Source organism: Oryza glaberrima, chromosome 11 (genome assembly GCF_000147395.1).
Source record: "Oryza glaberrima chromosome 11, OglaRS2, whole genome shotgun sequence".
NCBI lineage: Eukaryota > Viridiplantae > Streptophyta > Magnoliopsida > Poales > Poaceae > Oryza > Oryza glaberrima.
In genome coordinates, this window is record NC_068336.1 from 17,301,578 (window position 1) to 17,328,294 (window position 26,717).

A 26,717-nucleotide genomic window follows, 5' to 3' on the forward strand; every position below is an offset into this window, starting at 1 on the left:
CGAACGCAAAGACTGGACCTGAAATCAGTGAACAACTGCACAGGCAGTCCCTTGGTAATGATATTGGCGAACTGATGGGACGACGGTACATGGAGCACATGGACCTGTCCGAGAGCCACCTTCTCCCGAACAAAGTGAATGTTGATCTCGTTGTGCTTCGTACGACGGTGATGCACCGGATTGGCCGTCATATAGACAGAGCTGACGTTGTCGCAGTAAACAACGATCGCAGAGACGATGGGGGCATGAAGCTCCTGGAGAAGTTGTCGCAGCCAGCAGCATTCGGTGATGGCGTGAGCAACAGCGCAGTACTCGGCCTCCGCACTAGAATAGGAGACAGTCGTCTGACGCTTGGAAGACCAAGAAATCAGATTGTCGCCGAGGAAGACGTAGTAGCCGGAGGTGGAGCGCCAGGAGTCGGGACAGCCAGCCCAATCGGCATCAGAGTAAGCCGTTAGAGACTTGACAAAACCGGTGCCGATGTGGAGTCCGGCGGGGAGAGAGCCTTTGACGTAGCGCAGAATGCGCTTGACCAAGGCGAGGTGGGGCTCCCGTGGATCATGCATGAACAGGCAGACTTGCTGAACAGCGTAGGCTAGCTCCGGGCGAGTGAGAGTGAGGTACTATAGAGCGCCTGTGAGGCTCCTATACTCGGTCGGATCCTTGACGGGAGCGCCGTCAGAGGCAGAGAGCTTGGCCCAAGCATCAACCGGGGTGGCGGTAGGATGGAATTCAAACATGCATGCTTGCTGAAGAAGATCGACGGTGTATTGTCGCTGGGACAGGAAGAGGCCATCGGATGAGTGATTGACGGAGATGCCGAGAAAGAAGTGCAAGTCGACGAGGTCGGTCATGGCAAACTCGGAGTGCAGCCAAGTGGTGATGAGGCGAAGTAGATCCGTAGAGGAAGCCATGAGGATGATGTCGTCGACGTAGTGCAGGAGGTAGGCGATATGGTCTTGATCCTTGTAGACAAAGAGAGACGTGTCGGACATCGAGGCGACGAATCTGAGCTGACGGATGTAGGTGGCGAACCGCTGGTACCATGCGCAAGGAGCCTGCTTCAAGCCGTAGAGCGAACGCTGGAGTAGACAGACAACGTCGGGCGTGGCCAGGTTGACGAAGCTGGATGGCTGCTGGCAGTACATCGTCTCGTCCAACGTGCCATGAAGGAAGGCGTTCTTGACATCGAGCTGGTGGATAGGCCATAAACGTGAGGTCGCGATGCTGAGGACGACTTGGATCGTGGACGGCTTGACGACGGGGCTGAAGGTCTCGTCGTAGTCGATGCCGTGTTGTTGGGAGTTGCCGCGGACCACCCAACGAGCCTTGTGCTGAGCGAGGGAGCCGTCAGAGTGAAATTTCTACTTGAAGATCCACTTGCCCGTGACGACGTTAGCACCCGGGGGGCAGGGCACCAGGCACCAAGTGCCATTGTCAGTCAAGGCCTTGTACTCGTCCGCCATGGCAGCATGCCAGTTGGAGTCAGCGAGCGTGCTGCAGTAGTTGGTCGGAACTAGGGAGATGGCGGAGTGCGAAGCCGTCAGGATGAGGCGGTTGACGGGCCTGAGGGAGCCGGTCTAGGAGTACGTGACCATGCGGCTTGGCGGGAGCGGCGCAACTGGAGGAGGTGCTGGCGCGACGTCGGGGCGCGGTGATGGCGTGGCCTGTCGTCGCTGGTAGACGTGCGGGAAGGGCTCGACCAGCTTTGCCATAGTCGGTAGAAGAGGTCCAGCGGCCGGCCGTGTCATGAACGTGGGGCCCCCAGCGGCTGACCGAGCCGACCCAACAGCAAGCTGGGCTGCACGTGACGGAGAGGCACCAGGAGATGTAGCCGCCTAGATTGCCACCTGGTAGGGAATAAGCGGCTGCTCGACCTCATCCGAGGGAGCGGCCACCAAAGACGACCGCACCGGGTCATCTGTGGCGCGGGGCAGGGAGAGCCGCGGTTGCTCGACACCCGTGACGGATAGAGCGACCATGGTGGGAGTAGTCACTTCCTGTAGCAGAAAATCAAACGAAGAGACATCGACTGGATGACGAGCAAACAGAAAATGAGTCTCATCAATGACGACATGGTGAGAAATGATGATGCGGCGAGTGGAGAGGTCGAAGCAGCGGTAGCCTTTGTGCGAGGTGGGATAGCCTAAGAAGACGCAAGCGGCGGAGCAAGGGGCGAGCTTGTGAGTGGCGGTAGCACTAAGGTTGGGATAGCAAAGACATCCAAACACACATAATAGGGAGTAGTCGGGGATTTTGTTGTGGAGTAGCTGGAATGGGATGGAGTTCTGCACTGATGAGGAAGGGTGTCAGTTGAGGAGATATGTGGTAGTGGCTAAACCTTCGGCCCAATAAGTAGGAGGCATGGAGACCTGAAGGAGAAGAGTGCGGATAGAATTTTTGATGATGCGAAGCACACGCTCGGCTTTGCCATTTTGCGGGGACGTGTATGGGCAGGAGAGGCAGAGCAGGCAGCCGCGGCTAGCAAGAAAGGATGTGGTGCTACGGTTGACGAACTCAGTGCCATTGTCGGCCTGTATGAATTTCAGATGACGACCAAACTGTGTGTGCATATGCAACAAAGTCCACAATGTGTTGATGAACATCAGACTTATGACGAAGAGGATATGTCCAACAAAAATGACTGAAGTCATCTAGAATAACCAAGTAAAATTTGTAGCCAGAGGTACTCAAAACAGAAGAAATCCATACATCGCAGTGAACTAATTCAAAAGGAGAAAAAGTACTGGAACTTGATCGAGTAAAAGGGAGACGTGTATGTTTGCCTAATTGACATGCATGACAAAGGGAACTATCTGGCTTTGACGAGGGTATGGCAGAGATGCGCTGTAGGGCGAGGACGGCTGCAGATCAGGGGTGACCGAGGCGGCCATGCAAAATGGTGGTGGAGGTGGCCTGGAAGCAGTGAGTGACGATGGGTGGTGCGGCTGCCGGGAGGGTGTAGAGATCGCCACGACTATTGCAACAAAGAATCATGCGTCGGGTCCGGAGGTCCTTTACAGAAAAACCAAACTCATCAAATTCAATAGAACAATGGTTGTCACGAGTGAATTAGCGATCCGAAAGAAGATTGCGAACCAAGGAAGGAGCAACAAGGACATGTTTGAGATCAAATTTTGTGGTGCCTATAGGTAGAAAGGAAGAACCACGACATGTACCCGGAATAGTGTGACCATTGCTGACAATAATATAGGTGTGAGAGTTGGGCAAGCGAGTAACGAGTATACCATGGATGACATGTGCGAGGTCGCGCCGGTGTCGAGGACCCAAGAATTAGGGCTGTGAACCGTCATCTGGTTGAGGGCAGCCACCAGTCAAGCCTGATCCCAGGCCGGTTGTCCAGCAGTGGTGGCTGGCGACAAGTACGGGCCGGCGAAGGCGGTGTGCGCTTGAGGGTATGGCCCAAAGATACCGGGGGTGTGCCACTACTACTGCTGGCCGGCCCATGGGGAGACAGAGAACCATGGTCCAGACGGAGGGCGTGAAACGGCAAAGGAGAAGGTGCCACTGCCGCTTTGACGATTCCCGCCGTTGCCGCCGCTGTTGCTACTGCCATTGCGGTTGTAGTTGCGGCCGCCATTCTTCTTCTTGTTCCCACCATGGCCGCCCGTCTTATGATTGCCGCCACCACCAGTGGAGGAGCAGGACCCTGAAGGGCAACAGGTAGCAGTGCTTGCCACGACGAGGGCGGTCTCCGTCTGGACTAATTTGGCATCGTTGGCCAGACGAAGTTCCTTGAGAGCAAGGGTGTTCTGCGTAGAGGCGAAGGACGGGAGCACAGGAGCACTCGCAATGTTTTCCACCGTGCTGGTGAAGTGGGAGTTGACGCCGCGCGGGAGGTTAAGAACCAGCTGCGACTCCGTGACAGGGTGGACGACGTCGCGAAGGGCATCGACAGCCGTCTTCATGCGCTGGCAGTAGGCAATGATGGAGAGATCGCCTTGGATAATGGAGTGGAACTCATGGTGAAGGAAGATTGCATGTGGTTCCTTGTTCACTTGAAAGAGGTCGGCGATGGCGAGCCAGAGGGCACGAGCCGTCTGATCCAGCTCCATGGCGAGGTCGAGGGTGTCGTCGGCGACCGAGCCAAACAGCCAGCTGCGGATGCAGAAATCGGCTTGCTCCCATGAGGTGTCAGGATTTGCAGAAGGTGCGGAGTCGAGGTGGTCGAGGAGACCGAACTTGCTGCACATCGAGCGGAATAAGGTCTTCCACTTGTTGAAGTTGGGGTTGCGAAGCTCAAGGGAGATCGGGACATGAGTCTTGACGGAGATGGTCATGTACGGGTTGACGAAGATAGTCGCGACGGCGTTGGTGGAGGCCGGCGCTGTAGAGGTGCCGGTCGCGGTGGAGGTGGCAGAGGACGTTGACATGGCGATGAGGAGGACGGCGACCAGCAGACGACGGCACCGGTGTAGCACACAAAGGAAAGTTCAGAGATGCGGAAGGAAGGAGGAGAACTTGGAATTGATACCATGTAGAGAGAATAGGAGGGAACACCACACTCCCCAATGAGGGGGGTGACTATATATTATAGAGATATTTAACCATTTACCACATTTAGATGTGGCAAATAACTTTTTGCCACTGAACCCACATGTCATAGACACATGTGGACCCACATGTCATTGAGATAGGGGTGGCAAATAGTTATTTGCCAAATCTAAAAGTGGCAAATAGTTAAAAGCCCCTATATTATAGCCTTTCCAATATACAAGATCCTCAATTAGAGGAGTATACAATGAAGCTAAGGATACAAAAGAATCCTATACATATATGGCTATACATTCCTAATAAAATATAGTAGCTTCAGAAGTAATAGCAGTACAACTACACTTGAAGTTATTGGTTGTCTACAGATCCAGCTAAAAGATACCAAGTAACTCCAGCTAGGGGCCATTAATCTAACTCGTTTCCTACCCTTGGCAGGAACACGAATGGCGTTCTTTCACTCAACCACACTAGCATAGTTGTCAACTAGCAGCATAACATGCTATGTATTTGCTCTCTGTGATGCTTAGTATGGGATAAGTGATACAGAAATTGAGCAAGAGCAACAGCAGGCCTCCAATCAAAACCCAAGAAATTAACAACTGTATACTGATACAACCTCCACCTTTACATGGTAATTGATAAAACTGATGCACTGTATTTATTATCCACAAAGAAAGATTCATTTGAAGAACAGAATCTCATGCTGGTCTTCAGTCCTCTCAGATTCTTTTCAAAATTATCATAAAGTTCACGTACCAGGTACAGTTGAACATATGTATTGTAGCTTCAGAAGTACTAACAGTACAGTACAGTGGACTTGACATTATCAACGGTAATATTGTGATTGTCTTTAAACCCAATAAGAACACCAATCAATTCTTTGGTTTATCAAAAATGATGGTGTTGTAGCATGGGATAAACACCGTCCCCCCATGCTCGGCCGAAAACATATGCTAAGGAGGAGAATGAGTTCGAGTCAAATTATTTGCTCAAATGAAGTTTCCATGCAAAGTGATTTTCAGTCCAGAAATTCGTGCTCACCAAAAAAGGCCTGTTCCAAAGGGAAATGTATTTGAGTGAGATTGCTTGCTCGAACTAACATCACTAATGAAGTTGTGTTTTGAGCAGGTCAAAGAGACAAGGAGCCAGAAAGGTGGGAAAATGTGTTCGAGTCCTAACATGGATGTTGTCTTGAGCATGTGAAGTTGAGGAAAAGTACCATCGAGGATCGAGCAAAGGGTATATTTTGGGAAAATATCAAGGGGACCACCTCAACTACTCTCACCAACTAGCACCAGATGTCACCTAGGGACCACTAAAATGTACCGATATGCCCCTATAGGTCATGAACTTTATAGGGGTAATATAGTAAATTCGTGTAAACCTGTAATAGCCAACTTGTAAATCTTGGATATACGGTTGAGCACTATTTAAGCTAACCAAGACCCTATAGCATGGGGCGAGATCAATAGGGAAAAGGCACATTTATTCACTTTGGCATTTGTCTTTTGAGCTCACTCTCAGGATAGACGGGTGTCGGTGAAATGGGCCCGAGGGTACGCACAGTAGAGGGAAGCCGCCTTCCCGTATGGCCACGTGGCTGAGCGGCCTGGATTTCCCCCGCCCCCTCCAGGGAGGCGGTCAGGTAGCGCTAACGCGGCCAAGGGGCCTCGGGGTGCCACATCACGACCCTCGGGCCCTCAGCGTGCGCCACCCCGAGGCCCTCGCCCGGCCACCATGTGGCGGGGAGAGCGGGAGGTGCAGGGTGCCCCAATCGTCCCACGCCGCATTTAATGCGGTGTGGGTGGGCGTGTGGCGCCGCTCGATTGACCCCTGTCAATCGAGCACGACCGGCCTGTGATCGGTCCTTGGCGACTGGACGGGCGACAGTGCCCCCACGTCCCGCCCTGTGTCAGGCGGAGTGGGGGCAGGTATGCCCCGTCCCGTCAGCACGCTGCCGAGTACGCCGTCTACGCATGGTGAGTCCACTGTCTTCACGCATTTATGAGGAAATGACAGGGATGTCCCCCGTGTCAGGCGGAGGGCGGCGCAGGGCCCCGCCTGAAGCCAGGCAACCATGTTGCTTCCGATTGAAGCAAAGGATAGCGGTATGATTAGGGCCATATGGCCCCCCTCCCTTAGAGGGGTAGGTGCAAACGATGCATGTGGTATCCCCTTGAACTATAAAAGGAGGACTTCGCCCGCCGAGAAAAAGGACGACTCTCAGATAACTTGAGCTCGGGAGGAAGAACAATTAGGTTTCCCTCCGGAGCTCAAAACCTCTTATAAGAATTCACCATAATCCCATACATAGGAGTAGGGTATTACACCCGAGAGCGGTCCGAACCTGCATAATCCTTGATCTCTCACACAGCCACGAGGGCGATCTAGCGGTTAGACGACAAGCGGAAGCAGCTCCTTGATCATCGCGCCATTTCCCCCAGCCGAACTCACAAAGGGGGATCTCACGATCACCCGCTAGAGAGGATCACTTCTCGACAGCGGGAATTTACTTTTTTCTCGTCTATCCCCCAACTTTGTCCGTGCCCTAAGGTCACGACAGTGGCGTTGTCTATGGGGACGTAAAGTCTCCTAGAGGTGAGCTTGAAAAGGTAAGTGCAACGTCCACAACGAGCGAAGACAGTACCAGCAAGATATACAGATACATTCTCAAGCGCGGTAGGTAGCATAAATGAATAGTACATAAGCAGATCCCGATACTGGAAGAACTGAAAGGAGGGAAACTCAAGTTGAAACAATCATTGAAGAAGTCAAGAAACGGCAAGAACATCAGCTCCGACGAAAGTAGAACTAGCAAAAAATGGTGCAAGCACAAGGGGTTGTAACGGTGAACAGAGAACAATATGAAGGGTTACAAAGGGAGTTGCAGCGTTTACAGGCTTTGCATTATCAAGCAATGAGGGCAAACAGATCCCAGAGGCAAGAAGGGAAAACACAAATGAGGGCAAACAGATCCCAGAGGCAAGAAGGGAAAACACAACGGGCTGACGGAATCCAATCAAGCCGTGCAGTGGAGAATACTCAAGAGGAGAATGCACATGAAGAAAACTTGCAAGGAAGAATTGCTCGAATGGAAAACACTCAACCAATAGAACCACGCAACGAATTCCTCAAATCCAAAATTTTCAAAACCAAATTCCCCAAACCTAGAATCTTCAAGCCCGAATTCCCGAAACCCAAATTCCCCAGACCTAGAATCTTCAAACCCAAATTCCCAAACAAAGAATCCTCAAACCCAAATTCCCCAAATCCAAAATCTTCAAACCTAAATCCCTCAAATCCAAAATCTCCAAGCTTAGATCCCTCAAACAAAAGTGCTTCAAAACCAAAATCCTCAAGGACAAAACTTCAATTCATTCCCTCAAGTCATTCCCCAATACCAAGTATTTTGCACTCAACCCAATCAAACAACACAAGAACAACAAAACCAAACATTCTAACAATACCAATTCCAACAGCAAATGCCCTACCAAAATACTTCACAATATTTTGGCCAATTCCAAAATCAGATAAGCAATTTTCCATCAACCCAACACCTCCAATTCCATCCAACTCGTGCTACAGATACCAAAAACCCTCTAAGCCAAAGTTTACAAATGGCACCATGGCCAGCAAATTTCAAGTTATCCAACATCAGCAAATACAAAGGCAACGCTGATCCAAACGATTATTTGAGGGTGTATGAAACAGCAGTTGTAAGCCAATACCTCCTGAAATATAAATATCACATTAGTTGCCTATATTTTTTGAAATCTCTCATAAACTATTACATTTCTTACATCTCAAAAGACGAGATAGGCAAACAATTCACACTCATAAATGTAATGATTTTATGTTTTACTGTTTCATAGCAACATGCCATTTAGATTAAAAACCAACAATGTTAGCTCTGTACATCAACATGTCACGACTAAATATATATTAAAAAACCTGAACTACAAACAATGAAACATACATGCACATTACTACGAATAAACTAACTACAAACAAAGAAACATACATACACATTACTACAAATAAACCGAAAAAGGATAATACTCCCTCCATTCCAAATTGATCTACATATTTCATAGGTACATCAAGACCACGAAAAGCTAATAACTCTCTCATATTATATTTACTCTAGCAACAAACTCGATGCATGCACCATCCCCACTATTTTCTAGCCAATAGCAAATCAAGATATTGCATGTGTGGTTATAAATACTTGTGTGCATAGATGCATGCATCAATGTCCATTTACTCCAATGCACAAATAACGAATAGGCTCAATGAATGAACACAAATATATAGATCATTTAGGAATAATCTCAAAAAACACTATATGTAGATCAATTTGGAATGGAGGGAGTACAAAACAAACCTTTGATTCTTATATCTTCCTCTCTTTCTCTTTCTTCAACTCTACTAGTTTGTTAAATTCCAATTCGGATGTCTGATCGGAAGCCCATAACTGAATCATAAGAAACTCTAATGCCCAAGATTTGCGAATATAATGCTCAAGATCAGACTTTGTCTTACCCAACTCGATTTCTTTATGGCCAAGTTTCGTTATTACCTATAGTGTAACAAGATTGTTATTTAAATTATAATTGCAACAAAAATTTAAAATATTAAGCGTAATACGTAAAAAAAATAAATACATAAGTTTAGGAAATTACATCTGATGGAATATATTCAACTTCATGTTCGATAATGTCTCTAAGTTCATCCAATAGATTTCTTAATGTTTTCGGTGCAGATTTTATTCTTTTGTTGCCAATCCATAAAGGCCTTGTAGATTCAATACTGTTTGCATCTAGAAACTCTGTCAATGTGTATGCTGACTTTGATTCATCAAGTGGATGTATTTGTTTTGGTTTGCAATGAATACTGACATGAGTCCAAAGAAACAGAACTTTCTCAAATTTTTCGCGCACAGACAAGAAAGCACTCTGCTGAAGAATATCTAAACTGCAACAATTAAAAAAATAGAGTGTTAGAAGTATGGATATGTCAATTAAAGATAAGAGTCAAATACAAATTATAGAGATAAGATATAATCCTAGAGATAAAATAGAGTACTAGAGATGGAATCCTAGAGATAAATATAATCTTGCTTGTATTGTATTCCTATATATACCCCATGAGAGGGTCGATGTAAACCAACAGAATACAATTAGATTTTTCACATGGTATCAGAGCCTTAGAGATCAACGTCGTTCGATTCTCGCGTCGCCCTAGGGAGATGAGATCAATCCTATAATCTCCATGGGGCGCCGCATCTATTAGCTACCAAATTACCGATATATTAGAATCTTTCCCAATATCAGCATTAGTTAAATCCTATTAGCCACCACGTTCGGCAACCAGTTAGTATTAGATTAGCTTTTCAAGTTTTAGAAAATTGCATGGCAATCTCTTCGTGCAGGAGTTGAAGCGCAGCGGCATGAATGTCGTGTTACCACACCATTCGCACCGACACCCTCCCGCTCTTCTATGTCAGGACAGCAGCGACGGCAGCACCAGGACGCCTAGGAAGGAACCATCTACTACTGCATCCATCTACTCAATTGAGAGGAGAAGCAAATGGTGCACAGGAGAATAAGATCCTCACGCCCAGTGCTACAAGCATCAAATCAAGCGTCAAGCCACCAAGCCATCTGTGTCGATCATCTTCGCCAAGTTCCTACAACCGGCCGCGACGTAAGCCGCGGCTGCTACCTCCTCTACACCAGCCATACATTTGTCTTCGCCGACACTACATTACCGGTGGTCTTCATTAACACGTCGTCGCCGCATCGTCCACAAGTATGGACACATGCGCGTCCTCTAACAGATACATTTGCAGGATGCTTCATCAGTGACATCGACCGTGTCCTCTACGACGGCAACGACCGCATCACCGATGACGGCATCGATCACGTCATCTACGATGACAACGACTGCATCAACTCGGCATCACTATTGTGATGACCGCTACACGGTGCAGAAGGACCAACCAAAGTGGTGGCCTCATCGCCAATGACGTCCTCTGACATTCGTAAGACGTCTCCAACAGCATCCTCTGACATCTACAAGGTGCAAGATGCTAACAATTGCAGTGCCATCTTAACACCATGTCGTAAATATTTTTTTTTCGCCTTTGGCTATTCGCGGCTATATCAACTACTATGATCACCACGACCACGACTACTACATGATCGGCTACATCGATGAACGTCTACAACAACAATCATCTACGAAAACTCCAGCTAAAGTGTTTGTGTCATCACTATCATCCATAACACTCCCGCTATGGCTGCGGGAGGAAATAGAGGAGAGAAGGGACGACACAGAAGGGGACGCAAGCACCAAGTGTAGAGTGAGTCAAAGAAGATGAAGAAATAGATTTCAAATCCGGTCGCAATCGATCGCTTCACTCCCGTTACGACTAAGGGGAATGTTAGGAATATATATATATGTTAGTTAGAGATAAGAGTCAAATACAAATTATACAGATAAGATATAATCCTAAAAACAGAATCCTAGAGATAAAATAGAATCTTAGAGATAGAATCCTAAAGATAAATATACTCTTGCTTATATTGTACTCCAACTCTCTATCTCCTATGTACTCCTATATATACCCCATGAGAGGGTTGATGTAATACAACAGAATACAGCAAATAAATTTTTCACATAGAGACATCACTAAAATCTAAATAATTAATTAGTATAAAACATTTCATTGAGATTAAAAAACAATAAATGATTATTTCAACTTACCCTCTTAGCTGACCTTTTGAAATCTGGTAGCATACATAGTGTATCTCTAGCGAATCACTAGAATTAGCGAAATTTCTCTCAGCTACTACGCGAAGCATATCTCCCAATCTTTTCCAATCCATATTTTTCTTGACATCTTAGTTTAAGTAGAGACAAATAATACAGACAAATGGCAATTACAAAGTTAGAGAACAGAAAATTATAATGTTATCAATATCAGCAATTTCAGTTATTTGAATTTTACCTGAAGTACAAACAGTAAAATTCCAGATTTTTGCATCTATGGAGTTATTGTTCATCTTAATTGCTATGTCTGCCCCTTTCAAATTTGGACAGAAGAAACCATTATCGTGAAGTGCTTGCAAACCTTTGACAATTTGACTGAAAGAAAAGTAACAGAAAACATTAGCACGCCTGAAGGGAGATGGAATTCAGTCAAAAAGAATATCAATGTTTTTGTGCAGCTCATCCATATCATCAAAATTTAGTGACACGGTGTATTTTTTAGTTTTTGCTACAATATGAAGTTTGTTTGATTAGAGTTGTCATATAAACCTACTGTTTGCCATTGTTCTAGTGCTTGTGTGCAAAAGAACCTTTAGCTGGTCTTGGTGCACACAACTGGCTAGATGGATGCACTGATCTATAGGCAGTAGTGGAGCCGGGATTTAGACTTGAGGGGGGCCAACTGAAGCTATGTACTGAGCGACAATGAACGGGAAAAAAATATCCATCAGAATTCATGCTCATTTCGAGCACTTGATATAGATGATACTTCAAATAAACATATATTTATATGTTTTGAGCATAAAAAATGTTTTAGTGTCTATTACTTACATACAATAGTTGCATATGAGGAATCACCAGCAAACTGCAGCTATTGGAACAGCCTAGCAGTCCAATCGTTGTTACCGTTCCTTCATTAGCCTGTTGCAGAATTACTACTATACGTGCTAGCATGCAAAGACAGGATGAAATAATCATCATAAGCCTGTTTGGGCCTGAACCTAGCTAGTAGTGGAGGCCTGAATAGAGCCAGTACACCAAAATGCTTAGCCTAGTGTCCTAATTAAATGATTAATTATTGGCAGTTCCTAGGGAAAACACATTAAATGGCAGGCCTACCTGTGCATCTGCGCTAACATCAATTTATTAAATTTGGTGAGAATTGAACAATAGGTTGCAAGATGACACAAATAACAGTAGGTGGTGCAGCGTAATATACTCATCAAAACATTGAAAGTGCAGTTATACCTTACTGCTTCAGTAAAAACTTCCGTGAATCTTCCCATTTCAACAGCTCTGCTACCCTTGGCAATTAAATCACTGAAGGTTAAATGGAACATCGGAAAGGCCACAAACCCATACTTTGAGTGATGGCGGCTGCCCCAAGAACACCCCAAAGATTTCATTACAGAGGGATGATCAAATGATGACCATTTCTTGTGCATTGCAGACATCTCATCAGCATCACATTGAAAAGCAAAGATAGTGGCTTTTATTGGTTGAGAGTCCGTTGAGCCCAACTTGATAGTACCATCATAACATATGATATAAGTTCCCCCCCTACCAATATTCTTGTGTTTCATGTCTGTAATTATCATCTCTGATACGCCTTCAACCTTCAATAAAAGAGAGATAACCAGCAGTATTTCCCAATCAGTATTACTAGCTATAAATCATGAATAATAGCATTTTGTATTAATATGCAGGTTCAAGAAAAGCACTCCATTCCAAATGTCCAATATTAGCATGCGTTGTTATGTTTTACTCCCTCCGTTCCATTTTGACCATCGTATTGCAAAAAAATAATAATTCCATTTTGATCGTCGCATTACGGTGGGGAGGAGATGAAAATCCCGGGAAGGATGTTAATGACACTTCCTAACGAACACTGCATGCATCTGATTGGTCAGGCTATGCGGCATGCAAAACTGATTAGGAGCCGCTGCATGCATCGATTTAATACGCTCACAACTGATTGGCCAGCCATACAGCATGCAAAATTGATGGCGTTACATTCACGGATACGAAACGCTGTTTTCGATGCTGATTAAGTGCTCCACATGATTGTCTTGGTATTGATGCACAAAGCATATATGAAGATCAATTAGGAATGGAGGGAGTATTTCTATATCAGAGCAGTAGCAATGATACTCAAATCAATAAAGAAGAAAACATGTGTTTGTCACATGCCGGTTACAAGCAAACAAGGAAGCAATGTTATTCATTTTTCTAGAGAGGAACACGCACTCATTATGTTAACATTCGGCTTTGTTATCCATTACCGAAAAACTTTATCACGCAGTGAGATCGATATAACCGCAAGTATCAAGTCCCAGGCATCAAAATCGGTTAATTCTGAAGGGCATGTTCCTAAACCGAAACTACACAGTGGCAAGTCTGTCAAGAGACAAGTTTATGATGGCATGTAATTAATTGTGTCTTACTGATTGAGATTATGGAACTCAATGCATACCTCGCTCTTGACAGTGCCGAGGTCAGGGGCATCATCACCAACTTTAGGAGACTCCATGGGTACCTACCTAGCTATACACAAATTAGAGAGCAGAGATGAAAATCCTTTTATGTTGAGATTGAATCAAGCTAAGATTACCCAATTTATTAGGAGGTGGGTACTAACAGGGGCGAGGCGAGGACTGCGGTAGGCACGGGGCGGGGGCGGGGGCGGGAGGCGCCTTCAGCGGCAGGCCAGGAGCGCGGAGGCGGGAGCGCACGGCCGAGAAGTCTCCTTGCACGACGACGACGGCGGCGGCCGCGGGGAGGCGGGCGGCGAAGAAGCGGCCGTCGAGGAGGCCGAGGCGCCCCGTGCGGCGCGGGCGGTGAAGCGCTAGGTCGAGGGCGCGCGACGCCGGCGGCGCCGCGGAGGAGGCGAAGATGCCGTCGTCGAAATGGCGGGGGAGGGGCATTCTCCGGCGGGGCGGCTCCGTTGCGGCGGCGACGCTAGGTCACGAGGCGGAGGCGGAGGCGGAGGTGGAGGCGCAAGGCGGGAGCCCCGGGAAGACGAAGGGGGTGGAAATTTCGGGCGGGTCGCGAGTCGCAACAAGGTGCCGTGCTGCAGGGTCGGTCGGTCGCACGGCACGAGCCGGCTCACGTTCCGGGTGCGACCTGAATGAGCGAACCCAGCCAGATCGGTCGGTCACACGACACGAGTCGGCTCACGTTCCGGGGTGCGACCTGAATGAGCGAACCCAGCCAGATGGTGGTGCGGTTCGTTTCGAACGCGATCCATATGTACTCGTTATATTTTTCGTGAAAGGTAAATCCCCAAATATCATATGGTTGATCCACGTAAGCAAAAGAAATATGATAGAGAAATATTGAGTTTGTTTGGGAAGCTTTAGATTCTGATAAGTAGCTGTTTGGTAGCCAGCTTCTGACAATCTAGAAAAGCTCTGAAATCCAGCTTCTCTAGCTTCTGGCTTTTTAGTTTATTTTTCAGAATCTGTAACTACATATTCTCAGAAGCTGTGGATTGTTTGGAACAGCTTCTAGCAAAAGCAGCTTTTGAAAAAAGCTGCAGCTGGGATAAGTTCCCCCAAACAGAACCTGTGCAAGATAAAAATAACATTGGACCCACATGTCATATTCTATCTTTTCCTCCTACTCGCCCTAACCTTCACTCCATGCGACGGAGCCAGTCCACGTGGTGGCTGGCACGGGTACGGGCAAGGGCAACGCTGCATGACAGGATTAGACAGAGACCATGGCCGCACGGGCAGAGGCCGGTGTGGGGGCTCCATGCGACAGGCCAGGCCGCGTGGTGGATATTTCGGACCTCTCACGTTATTTCTCTCTCTTAAAGATTGACTTTTACCATGTCCTAAAGATAAAACCGCAGTCGTAGTGTCAATTTGTCAATTATAAAACTCTGTTTTACATATGAATTTAAAGTTTGCAGTCGGTAGATAATTTATTGTTTATTACATATCAAAACAAATGTGCTTGCTAACTAGACTTTATGATAATTTCATTCCCTAATACATTAATTTATATAAGCTAAACAATGCTAATATGTTCCCAACATTTGTGAGTTACGTCAATTTCATGTCCACCATTTACACAAATGATCACTATGATTGGGGGCCTAACCTTATTCACCTACATATCATGTTCAAACCCCTCTATTTATTATATTATAAACGGGCCCTCAACCTATTTAATAAAAATTGGTCAAGTTATAAATGAACCTTAATCCTCTATCTAGACATGGATTATTTGAAAAACATTTACAAATAAACCCTTATCTTATATTTATAAACCTCAATAGACTAAAAATAATTTATTCAAATAACATGTAAAGACATCCAATATAGAGCCAGATTAAAGTTGCGCGAATGTGCGACTATTTGCACTAGTAAAAGGGTGAAAGCAAAATCGTTTTTAACTCAAAAGCAACACAAACAAATAAAATAAAAGGTCATCATAATTGTGATAATTACAAAATATGGTATATCATTCCAGTGCAAGATTTCCTCTCCCATCTATGGCATGCTACTTCAACGACCTGACTCATTTCTAACAAAGGAAATACTGTAAAATAGTACATTTTCATAGGAGAAATTATAAGCGATCTAGGCACAATTTCACTATATAAACCCCTCTTTGAATTTGAATAAAGAATGTCATTGTTTAGCAAAAAGAAGGCATCTAAGTGATGTTTCCACTGCTACGACGACATACCGCTTTTTATCAGCTTTGAAGATTTTTCTACCGCTTCTAGCTCAATAATCAGCCAAAAATAAGACTATATCTTTCAGCTGGAATTTGTTTCATATATTCAAATATAAAGGAGTCGATTCAAGGAATTCATGTGGGGCGCGTGGTAAAAACCATTGCTTTCGGACTTCCATTACATATGTCAAACTGCAAGTTAGACGTGTGTGGATGCAAATTGTGCACCAGATATCCAAAATATGTTATTAACATGTGTACAATAAGAAAATACTACTGTACTTACCTAAATCTATCATGATGTAGATGCCAAAAAGGGGAAACACTTTTTTCACATTCCAATTTTGCCTTTGTATATGTTAATCCTCATCTAAGCAGGTGAAATGAATGTTATACACCACATAGCAGTAAATTACAGGCTACAACAGTGCATAAAGTATAAATGATTCCATTAGTTTTTGCCACAAGAAGTTCCCCTGCCATTTAGTGCAACTTTCCAGACCATGTTAAAAACGAAATGTCATTTGTACCAAAGTTTCCTTCATCAGCACTTTTCCTAAGAGCAGCTGCAAGAATGGAGATCAAATTTTGTTAAACGGGAGTAAAAAGGAAAGGAAATGGACTTTTTTTTAGGACATGCTAAAAAATCATCTTGGTTACCAGTGTATCAGAAGCAATTGTACGCATAGTGATCATTTTGCAGCTTTTGGTGGATAAAACTCTCTCATGTACTGATTATCCTCTGCATGCAAGAATAAAATACAAGTACTGGGAGGGAAAAGGTAACACTGTCAAAAATATTTTCAGATTTCTTACTCCGCAAAAATGGTGATTCCTTAATCCAGCCTAAATGGCGTATTTCTGCAATGAGTTTCACCATATATGTAGGGCACTCTTTCATCAGCAGCCTCACAACGGCTTTCCTGTCCTCCACTGTTTCCTGTATGAAACAGTACATGGGAAGATTAAGAAAAATCTAAACTACTTTAAAATAAGCAAGTGGTGGGGGTGAGTGACCAATCTACCGGACTACCACCAACCACATCACCAACTCACTACTTTTTTGTGAAGGTAAAAAAGGAGAGTGTGGAGCCAAAGAGCCCACCCGTCAGCTAAAATGTATACGGAGAAATTAACAAAATGAGAAATGTAGAAAGCGATGACGAAACAGGTCGATCTGAATGTAATATAAATTCTTTGCAGTAAAGGGTGCCAAACAACATGTCCACATATAAGTATTCTAAGTTTACATAGAAACAATTTTAAGTCCTTCATGCATAAATTCATACCGATCCAAATTAATTGAAAAAAATTAACAAAATTGCAAAAACAGCTAACGCACCTTTGCTCCACTGTATCCTTTAATTAAATCGTCTCGGTGTGCAACCATGTAAACTCTGAGGAAGAATAAGGAGTTATACAAGCTTTTGTCATTGATTTCTTTGTTTGGCTCTCTTGATTTGTTCACCTCCAACTTGTCAATGCAGCTTTTGAGACCAAGAGATGCTCTAAGCTTAAGCTGGGATATTTTTGCCTCATCGTTGTTATAGTGCCAATATATCTCCCTGATAAATTGCACTTTGCTGTTATGTTCCCATAATCCAGCTTCCCACACCAGATCTTCATACCTGTACACCATTATTTTGTATCAACTTGGGTGCAATACTAAAAGAATACCTAAAATTATTTTTGTAAGGAAGTGTTACTTACTTTACTGTTTTTTTCCCAAGAAGTTCAGCAAAATGGTTTAGTTCTGCGTGAAGTCCAAGGTTTTTATGGAGCTTTTGAAGAAGCTGCCCCAAACCATTCCAATTTGCAACCTTTAGCTCATCAACAGTTGGTACTGCTAAGAAAAGAGAGATTACTCACAAGTTAGTGACTTAAGTATATTGACAAAACTACTATGTTATACAAATTCTCTCCTCAATAAGAGACATAAATTTCACGAAACACCATGTTTTCTGACATTTCTAATGTAAAACCCCATTTCTATAACTTGTATAAAGGATCCCTGGATTTGAGACCAAAATATTTCAGAATTTCTTTTTGATAAACAGAGGCAAAGCTGATTCATTTCATTGATTAAAAAGAGTACAAACATCAAAACCAAACAAAAGGGGAAACAATTAACAAAATATTTTAGATTAATCCTGATTCGCATGTGTTCAACATGTCTGTGGATATACCTGTGCTAGAAGCTTTACCCTTGCCTTTCCGGTTATTTCTCGCATTACCGGTTGGTGAAATCTCCAACTTGAAGTCAGTTAACAGGACACGGTAGTCCCGCTGAGCGTTCAACTGGTAAAATATTTTACTTTCATCAAAATTCAATGCCTTCAAAGGTATTTGTTCATCATCATATAGGTCATTGACATATTTGACGGCCATAAACATTTCTCTGCGAAAAAGGTAAAAGTATCATCTAATGCTATAAAATAAAGGCAATAACCCAAATATTAATTCTGCATCTGTGTAACACATACATGCTTACAAGCTTAACCCATGCATCTGCACTGTCTCGACATGTTTGTTATTATTTTGATCTATATAAATTAATCTACTTTTGTCGAATGGGCAACAAGAAAATTCGAAAAGTAACATGCTTGCATGTATCAGGATAGTCCTGTATGGTTAAAACTATAGATCAAGCTAATTAAATCAAACATGAATGCACTTTCCTGCTATGCAAAGACTACTTTTTGCCCTAATCCATTTGTGTTTCTACAGAATCCCAACCATAATTAGACATATCTTCATTATGTGAACAGTTGAGATGTTTTTTTCCTCTCTATTAATTCCAGAACTTTTAGTTATTTTCAATCAATACAGTAATTTCTAGTCTATGAACTTGTTGATCTCAAGCCTCTAAGAAGAATGTAACATTTAAACTGACACTTACACAAAAATTTTGCATCCTTGGTCAGTGAAGCCAAATGTATAAGATTTGTCATTCGTGGCATCTTCCACATCAAATATTTCTTCTGTTGGAATTAAACTCAGTGGTCCATCAAAGCATGGAAAAACAATATATGCCAGCTTCGTCCCCTTTTCTTCCCAAATTCCAATAGGTTCAATGATGTTGCTGTGGGAGCAACTTGCAAGGATGTCAAAAAGTGCATGAGCATGTTCCAATCTTCTACACACTGCTACACATTTCTCTTGTTGACCTTCCGGATATGACAACATAGCATTATATGCCACACTATCAACAACTTTGCTGGCATAAACTGTCAAGTTTCTGCTTCGGTTTTGAATTTCAATCTGCACAAATTAAAACCGTAATAGGATAAGGTATTTTCTATTTGTCTTATTGTTTTATTTGCATCAAATAATATAAAAGTTGAAATTCACCTTAGAGTCTCCAGGGATTTTAATTGGCATTCTGAAAAACAAAACATTTCTTTTGTAAGATAATTTTCATAGCATGAACTTAAGTAAGAAAGAACTAGTAAAGGGTGAGAAAGAACTAACGATGGATCAGGAACAGGTAGATTAGCCACAATTGACTCATTCACTTTCCTTTTTGGAGCCATCAGTAACTCTGCATTGAATTGATTAAAACCAAGAGTTAGGTTTCATAGCAATTGTGTTTACCCAACTTTTTCTAAAGGAGTGGACCCTTGGAACATAAAGCCTTAAAAGCTGGCCCAAACCTATCTGAGCACTCCATGTAAGACTAATCCGACCACACAAAATGTTTATACTATGTGGGCCCAAACCAGCATACAAATGTGAACCAAACAGAACACAAGTGACAACACATATATCAGTAGGAAAGAAAATTAATTATGGAGAGCACATAGCATAAATCGAATCCATCTGCTGTTTCAAGTTGCACAACAAGAATACAACAAAGAGAGCATAAAAATGTTTTATCACAACAATATTATTATACCACAAGCTTATCAGGTTTTATAGCACAACAATATTATTATTAATAGGTTTATAGCATAAAAAGGCTTATTGAAACATAAAGTCATATAAGCTTAGGTAGCTAAGTTGGGAGTGGGTATTTCAGCAATGCCCACCCCATTAATCAAAAGCAATGAGAAACTAACACACAAAAATAGTGCACAATTAGTGAATTGTTATGGTGTTAGTGAGCAAAAGTTAGCGAGATGCATACTGGTTGTAAATGATGGAGTATGCATTATAGGGCAATTAACTAATAGAGCCAATGAGACCCAACATCTAACAATTCGTCTGAATCAAAACACTTGAAACATGAGGCAAATCTAACAGCTTGCCCACATTTACAATTGGTACAAATTAATGTCCTGAAAGGAATCTGAAATGAGTAGGTGGTTAGTTTGTTGGATAAGTATGTAAATAGCTACCAAGGAAGGAGATAAGTAGATTTAAGATCGATGTTGTGTTCCACACGCATGCTCGACTAGCTGCTAGCTTGTTGATACAGCAGCACTTGTGCAGATTTTTAATTCACGCATGGGCAGAGGCAGGCAGGCATGTATCCTTTTGAATCTCAAGATGGATAGATTTATCGTCAGTTGCCTCTATCAACCTATAATGGTATCTAGCTTTAGACAGAGTAACCACAAGTAATTTACCTTGAACAGGGAGTGCACATTACAATAAAGCTTAAGTGAAAGCTAAAGAGAGGGAAAATTGTACAATTTGAAACGAATTCGGCGATAATCTAGTTATGAAATGGTACCATGAGGAGGGAGCTGGTAAGGAGGCTTTTGTTTTTTGCTTGTTTCTGGTGGCGCCTCCTTCATACAACAGAGTAGCATTCATTTTTTAAGACAACAGTAAAACATTTCAACTAGAGAACAAAATTACCTTATGCAAGCTAGTAGGTTTCCAGGAAACATTCAACTAGAAAACACTGTACTAATTACTTAAGTAATTGATCATGGCCAAGTCAACAGCCTAAGGCTAAACCATGCATGGTATGCAGTCTCAGCTTAAACTGAAACTTTTGTTGGCTAGTTAATTAAGCACAGACAGGAGACAAGTTCTCGAGTAGAAACTACAAAGGCGATCCATACATACGAATACGATTCCCTGAACGCAATTCAAATGAAACTGAAGGGAAGAAACTTGCGAGTTTCTGACCTGTCGATCTGCTTCACGATCCGATCGCGGACCAGGCAGCTTCTTCTCCGCGTCCGGGCAGGGCTCTACCGATCTCGGGTGGACTCCGGCGACGGTGACGACAAGTTAGGGTTAGGGGTTGGGGTGCTCGGAGGCAGGAGGGGGAAGAGGGCGAAGTTGTCGGGGTGGGTGGGGGGGGGGGGGGGCGGGGCGGTGGCAGGTGACGGAGAAAGGGCGCGGCGAGGCGGCGCGGGATGCGTTACGGGGAGGTGAGGAGGCGGGGATCCGACGACGTTAGCCGCCGCTGACGCCTCGACGGCGGGGAAGAAGGCGGCGCGGAGGCGAGGTGTTGATGGCGGCGGACGGGGTGGGAGGAGGAGGAATACAGCGGCGGAGGGGAGGGCTGGCCGCGGCGGCGCGTGTTCTGGTGGGCCTCGCCGGAGTCGGAGGCGACGCCGGCGGTCGTCGGGGGCGGGTGGGGGAGGCGGCGGGCAGCGTGAGGTGGGGCCGTGTGATCAAAAGTACTCATCACAAGTGCCCGGTCAGATCTGCACCGTAGGGTTCAATCCAACGGCCCGAATTTCGCATGTGATGGAATCATAATTTCTTTATATCGTTTTAATCTCACTCATAATTTCTTAATAATCTATCCACCTACTATTCTACTACTGTCTATTTATTACCATATAGTTTCACCAACACAGTATTACCTACAGTACTCATTTATCAAATCCAATGTCCTCCACTCATATATGTTAGACCGAACGGTTAAAATTGCCTCCACCTCCCCCTACCGCATTCCTCCCGTATGCACCCACCCCACCCCAATGAGAATTTTGATTATTTACCATATAATATGCGCGCCTTGATTTATTTACCATCTGATCCATATGCCTTACTACACTTTGATACCACCTTCTACACTAATACTTTCTACCCATAGCCGTCGACAACCATGGCAGCAACGACGAGAAGAGATGGCGGAGCCTCCGCCATCGTCGCCAAATGCCACGGTGGTAGCAGCTGCGGCAAGGGGACAAGGAGAGGAAGGAGGCGCCAGACCTAGCCACCGGTGACCATGGCAGAAGTGCCAAGAAGAGATGGTGGAGCTATCATCGGTGGCGGCAAGGCAACGCGAAGAGGATAGAAGTACGGGCTAGGAAGAGATGGAGTGATTTTTGATGAGTTCAATGTCACCGGAGCAGAGGAATAAGATAGATCCAATCACCTAAGTGGAAGAAAATAACAGACGATAGGGTTGTTGCAGTCTATCGTATATGTTTGTTGCACTCTATTTTATTCAAGTGTTTCATCCTCGTTTTATTCGATGTTACACATGATGTCCTATGTGGTTTCTTCGATGTTTGAAGAGTAGAGTGTTGATGTTGTGAGTAATGTTTTTCATTGTTTGATGATCTGATTGAAATATTTTTGGCGCTTCAAAAAGGACTATTTTTAGGATAAGTTTTTCTAGTTGTCTATTTATGAAATAAGTTTTTAAGAAGGACCAAATAGTAAAAAAATCAGTTGGTAACTTGTTATATGCTCTTTCTGATTTCTGAAGTTGCTTACATGCTTTAATGGTGTGCTTGTCGGTCTAATGGTCGCTTTGGTTTCATTGGTGAGAACTTATTTCTATGTGACTATGTGCATGTCAGAGTTGAGGAAGAGATGAAGTTTGTCGTGCCAACTTGATCAGGCTGGAGACGTGGAGGCATATATATATCTGCGTACACCTATGTATCTGTGGAGACCCGAGTCGGGCAAAGCACCATGCACGCATGCAGAGATGGGATGCGGCTTGACACGGGCCGGTGTTGAGACAGACCCGTATGCCCGTATCAGACGTCGGCGGCTACGTACAAAAAATTATGTGACGATGGAACGTGACGCGGACGAACTCGGATTGACGGATGAAAATACGAGTACGGAATCATCTTTAATCTCTTATCTATCTTTACTATTTTCTATCTCTACTATTATAAAAATTAAAGATATTTTTACCAGTACTTCAATAGGTCGTCATTCGTGTTTAAGTTGGTTTTTAAATTCGTTTATTTTTGAAATATAAATATGTGTTTGAGTTTATTTTTAAGTTCGTTCGCTTTTGGAAATAAAAAAAATATTTTATAAGAAATCTCTTTAAAAAAACCTCGCTCAGCTAACTTGGGACGCTTTTGGAAATACAAAAGGAGTCGTATAAGAAATCAATTTTAAAAAACTCGCATGCTATCTTGAGATGAGAATCGAACTCCTAATTACAACTCATTATTTTGCAAAAAAAAATCCAAACGATTTTCCACAATGATTTTCACTCTAACTCAACCGTATAGAATAATAGTAAGACTAAAATGGCTTTCACTGGTTGCAATGCATGGGTATTTTTTTCTAGGTTTTATAAAAATTGAAGATGTTTTTATCGGTATTTTGGTACGTCATCCGTGTATAAGTTGGTTTTTAAGTTTGTTTGCTTTTGAAAATACATATCCGTATTTGAGTCTGTTTTTAAGATCGTTCATTTTTAGTAATACAAAAGGAAACATATAAGAAATCTGTTTAAAAAAACAAACTCGCATGCTAACTTGAGACGACCGGACTCCTAACTGCAACTTATGATTTTCTAAAAATATATATATCCAAGCGAACTCCCATAATGAATTTTATCTTCACTAAATCATATAACAATAATGGGATTAATATAGACTTCACCCGTTGTAACGCACGAGCATTTTTTCTAGTTTTATAGTAGGTAAAGATTTAGACTAAAAGTGTCCAAGCGTTGCAACACGAAGAAAATTGAGGAAAAGTTAAAAAAAGATTTATATTATATAATTAATCAAAAGTACAAATTTTACTATCTTCTTTATATAAAGAATATATATATATATATATATATATATATATATATATATGTGTGTGTGTGTATAGAACTACAGGCGCCACATATTAGATGGCGCCTGACACAGCCGCACCACCACTCTGTCCCACCTTCCCCCCACCCACCACATATTTGAGTTAAAATTTAACTCATGACACCCCACACCTGCGCCCTCCCCCACGCCCATAATCCAAGTTAAATTTTAACTTGGTGTTACTCAACTTTTAGTGTATATATATATATACCAGTGTTGTACATCCACCCCGTAACCAACCATATATCCAGATCCTATTTTTTCGGAGATGAGAGCGGCGAGCGGGCGTGGCGGCTGGCGGTGCCGGCATTGGGCGGATCCGGCACGGCACGACTGGCGGCGCGACGTCGAGCGCCACCTCCACTGCCGAGCGGCAGCGGGCGCGACGTTGGCGGATCCGGTACGGCACGGCTGCAGGCATGGAGGCAACGGTTGACGGTGTGTAGGAGGCGACGAGGCGGCGCACCCGGCCGCCGATCTGCGCCCCACGCGCGCGGATCCGGCCATGGTAGGGCGTATCTGGCGCGATGACGGATCCGGGGATAATCCTGTACGGGAAGGCGCGGCGTCGGGGGATCCAACATGGCATGGCGAGGCGAGGGGGCGGCGCATCCGGCCGCCGATCCGCACCCCACGTACACGGATCCGGCTACGGTGGTGCGTGTCAGGCGTGGATGCAGGCGGCTCAACGGCGGATCTCGTGACGGGGCGACTACGGGTGACAGCCGAGGCGGCGGCGGATCGGGCCGCCGCTCCACGCCCCACGCACACGGCGGCGACCTCCGCGGCGGCGAGTTCGAATACCGAAGGACATGGAGGAGCAGTGGCGAACACCTCCATGGCGCTCCGCCATTGATGTCCAGAGCAAGTGCCGACAAAAATTTAACTTACGCTTATAGATTGTGAGGATGTATTTGTTGAGTTAAAATCTTGTTGTACACAAGTTAAAATTTAACTCATACAAACTGAATTAACTCTACAACGATGTCCTGCAGTTTTGTATCGCGAGTTAATTTTTAACTCAGCAGCGACCAGACTTAATCACATATCATCCAGAACTGAACAACAACAAGTAATTTTTTAACTCCAAAACCATGTCATCGCATCCCACCACCCAATTGTACGTAAGTTAAACTTTAACTCATATCAATTGAAACCATGTATAATATTAACTCCTCAACGACGTCATCGCACCCACCACCTAACTGTATCTAAGTTAAAATTTAACTCCGCTGGTTTTACCCCAACACCCAACTGTATCTAAGTTAAACTTTAATTCAGACCAACTGAATCATCGCATAATATTAACTCCTCAACGATATCACTGCACCACCACCACCAACTGTATCTAAGTTAAATTTTAACTCCGCGGGTTGGTTGGATGCCTTGTTGGTGGGATTTTGTCGGTGGTGGGCTGACCTCTCCTCGTTTGTGTCTGGCGCCATTTTGTTTCGTGGCACACAACGTCTGTGGGTGGCGCTGTGTAGCGCCACCGTATATATATATATATATATATATATATATATATATATATATATATATATATATATATATATATATATATATTTTGCAATTTGTCTCTCCACAAGTAGTAATACTATACTATTACTTGTTACTACTTGTCTGTTGTACGTTACTACAATCACATCACGATGTTACTACACTGCGTTTTACTGTATTTTTTGGGTAGTGTTACTGCATAAACACGTGGTAACGTGTACCTTCCGTGCAGTAACACTTTTACTTTTATGCAGTAACAGCATCTGAGATTTTTAACCTATAAATTTTTGTTTCAATTCTTGATTTACTGTAATTCACCACAATATTACTGTCACATCTTACACATGCAGTAACACTATATTGGTGGGAGGAGACCGTTTTTCTTGAGAAGAGGGAGGAAGAACGGTTTCTTGAAGAGAGGAGTACGTAGATGCATTTTGAAGTTTAACCCTCTACATGCAGTAACACTGTAGCATCATGGTGGGAACGATTTTAAAAAATAACATATATCTTGTGAGATATTGCTTTTCAAAGATTGGAACTTTGAACTTTAACCCTCCACATGCAGTAACAAGGGCATATACATGTAGTAACATGGTTTTATCAAATGTATAAAATTGTTCAAAACACTCCTATATCAATCAGACCTCGCTCAAAGTGACCTACAGACATTACCTATAGCCCACCTATTTAATCTTCATCTCGTAAAAACGACAGTAAAACTACAATTATCGTGCAGTAACATAGCTATTTTGAAGTGGTAACATGCACCTACCATGTAGTAACACTTCTACTTTTGTGCAGTAACAAGTATATGGTTAGCATGTGAGGCTTAAACCCAGTAATACTAGTCACTTGAATGTAATAACAACCTATATATTTTTGTACTAACCGGACGTGCTACTATATTTCGTGATGGCGTTACTATGAAAAGGGTGGGAGTACATAGATGGAGGAAGGAGACCGATTTTCTTGAAAAGAGAGAGGAAGGCCAAGTTTTTGGGTAGAGAGATAGGGAGAGGAGAAAGTGGAGGGATCATGAGAGGGAGAGAGAGACCAGGATTATATCTATTTTGTTACTACACACTAGTTACATTATTACTATATTTATTTCACAATGTTACTACGGGGTTGCAGTAACATATAGTACAAAGCAGTAACGAGCGGGAGTAAATACTAAAGTTTAGAAATCGTTAGTTCTACAAACAATAATCAATAGCGTGGTGGTGACCACTGCTCATGAAAATTAAATGATGGCATATCATGTTA

At 43.7% G+C, this 26,717-nt stretch overlaps 3 protein-coding genes across 6 annotated transcripts; all 3 read right to left on the reverse strand.

Moving 5' to 3' along the window:
* Positions 1 to 3,449: 3,449 nt before the first annotated feature.
* On the reverse strand, positions 3,450 to 4,394 carry LOC127755731 (uncharacterized). The gene has a single exon (XM_052281398.1). It carries the CDS (start codon positions 4,392 to 4,394, stop codon positions 3,450 to 3,452), a length of 945 nt encoding a protein of 314 aa, XP_052137358.1.
* Positions 4,395 to 8,012: 3,618 nt separating this feature from the next.
* Positions 8,013 to 12,849, reverse strand: LOC127755909 (uncharacterized). The gene is made up of 6 exons (XM_052281521.1): positions 12,538 to 12,849; positions 11,528 to 11,664; positions 11,284 to 11,419; positions 9,198 to 9,489; positions 8,900 to 9,094; positions 8,013 to 8,246 (listed from the first exon to the last, which is right to left on the reverse strand). Exons 1-5 carry the CDS (start codon positions 12,741 to 12,743, stop codon positions 8,909 to 8,911), a joined length of 957 nt encoding a protein of 318 aa, XP_052137481.1. The 5' UTR covers positions 12,744 to 12,849; the 3' UTR covers positions 8,013 to 8,246; positions 8,900 to 8,908.
* Positions 12,850 to 16,152: 3,303 nt separating this feature from the next.
* Positions 16,153 to 21,179, reverse strand: LOC127755306 (uncharacterized). 4 transcript variants are annotated; one of them, XM_052280960.1, is made up of 10 exons: positions 21,058 to 21,179; positions 19,450 to 19,519; positions 19,330 to 19,360; positions 18,878 to 19,239; positions 18,165 to 18,376; positions 17,689 to 17,824; positions 17,321 to 17,606; positions 16,795 to 16,918; positions 16,639 to 16,720; positions 16,153 to 16,544 (listed from the first exon to the last, which is right to left on the reverse strand). In XM_052280960.1, the coding sequence occupies exons 2-9, from the start codon at positions 19,509 to 19,511 to the stop codon at positions 16,671 to 16,673; spliced, it is 1,263 nt and encodes a 420-aa protein (XP_052136920.1). In that variant the 5' UTR covers positions 19,512 to 19,519; positions 21,058 to 21,179; the 3' UTR covers positions 16,153 to 16,544; positions 16,639 to 16,670. The 4 variants fall into 4 exon arrangements, 1 of the variants encoding a protein (XP_052136920.1); XR_008012997.1 differs by having other exon boundaries at positions 16,639 to 16,918; positions 17,689 to 17,821; XR_008012995.1 differs by having other exon boundaries at positions 16,639 to 16,918.
* Positions 21,180 to 26,717: the final 5,538 nt, after the last annotated feature.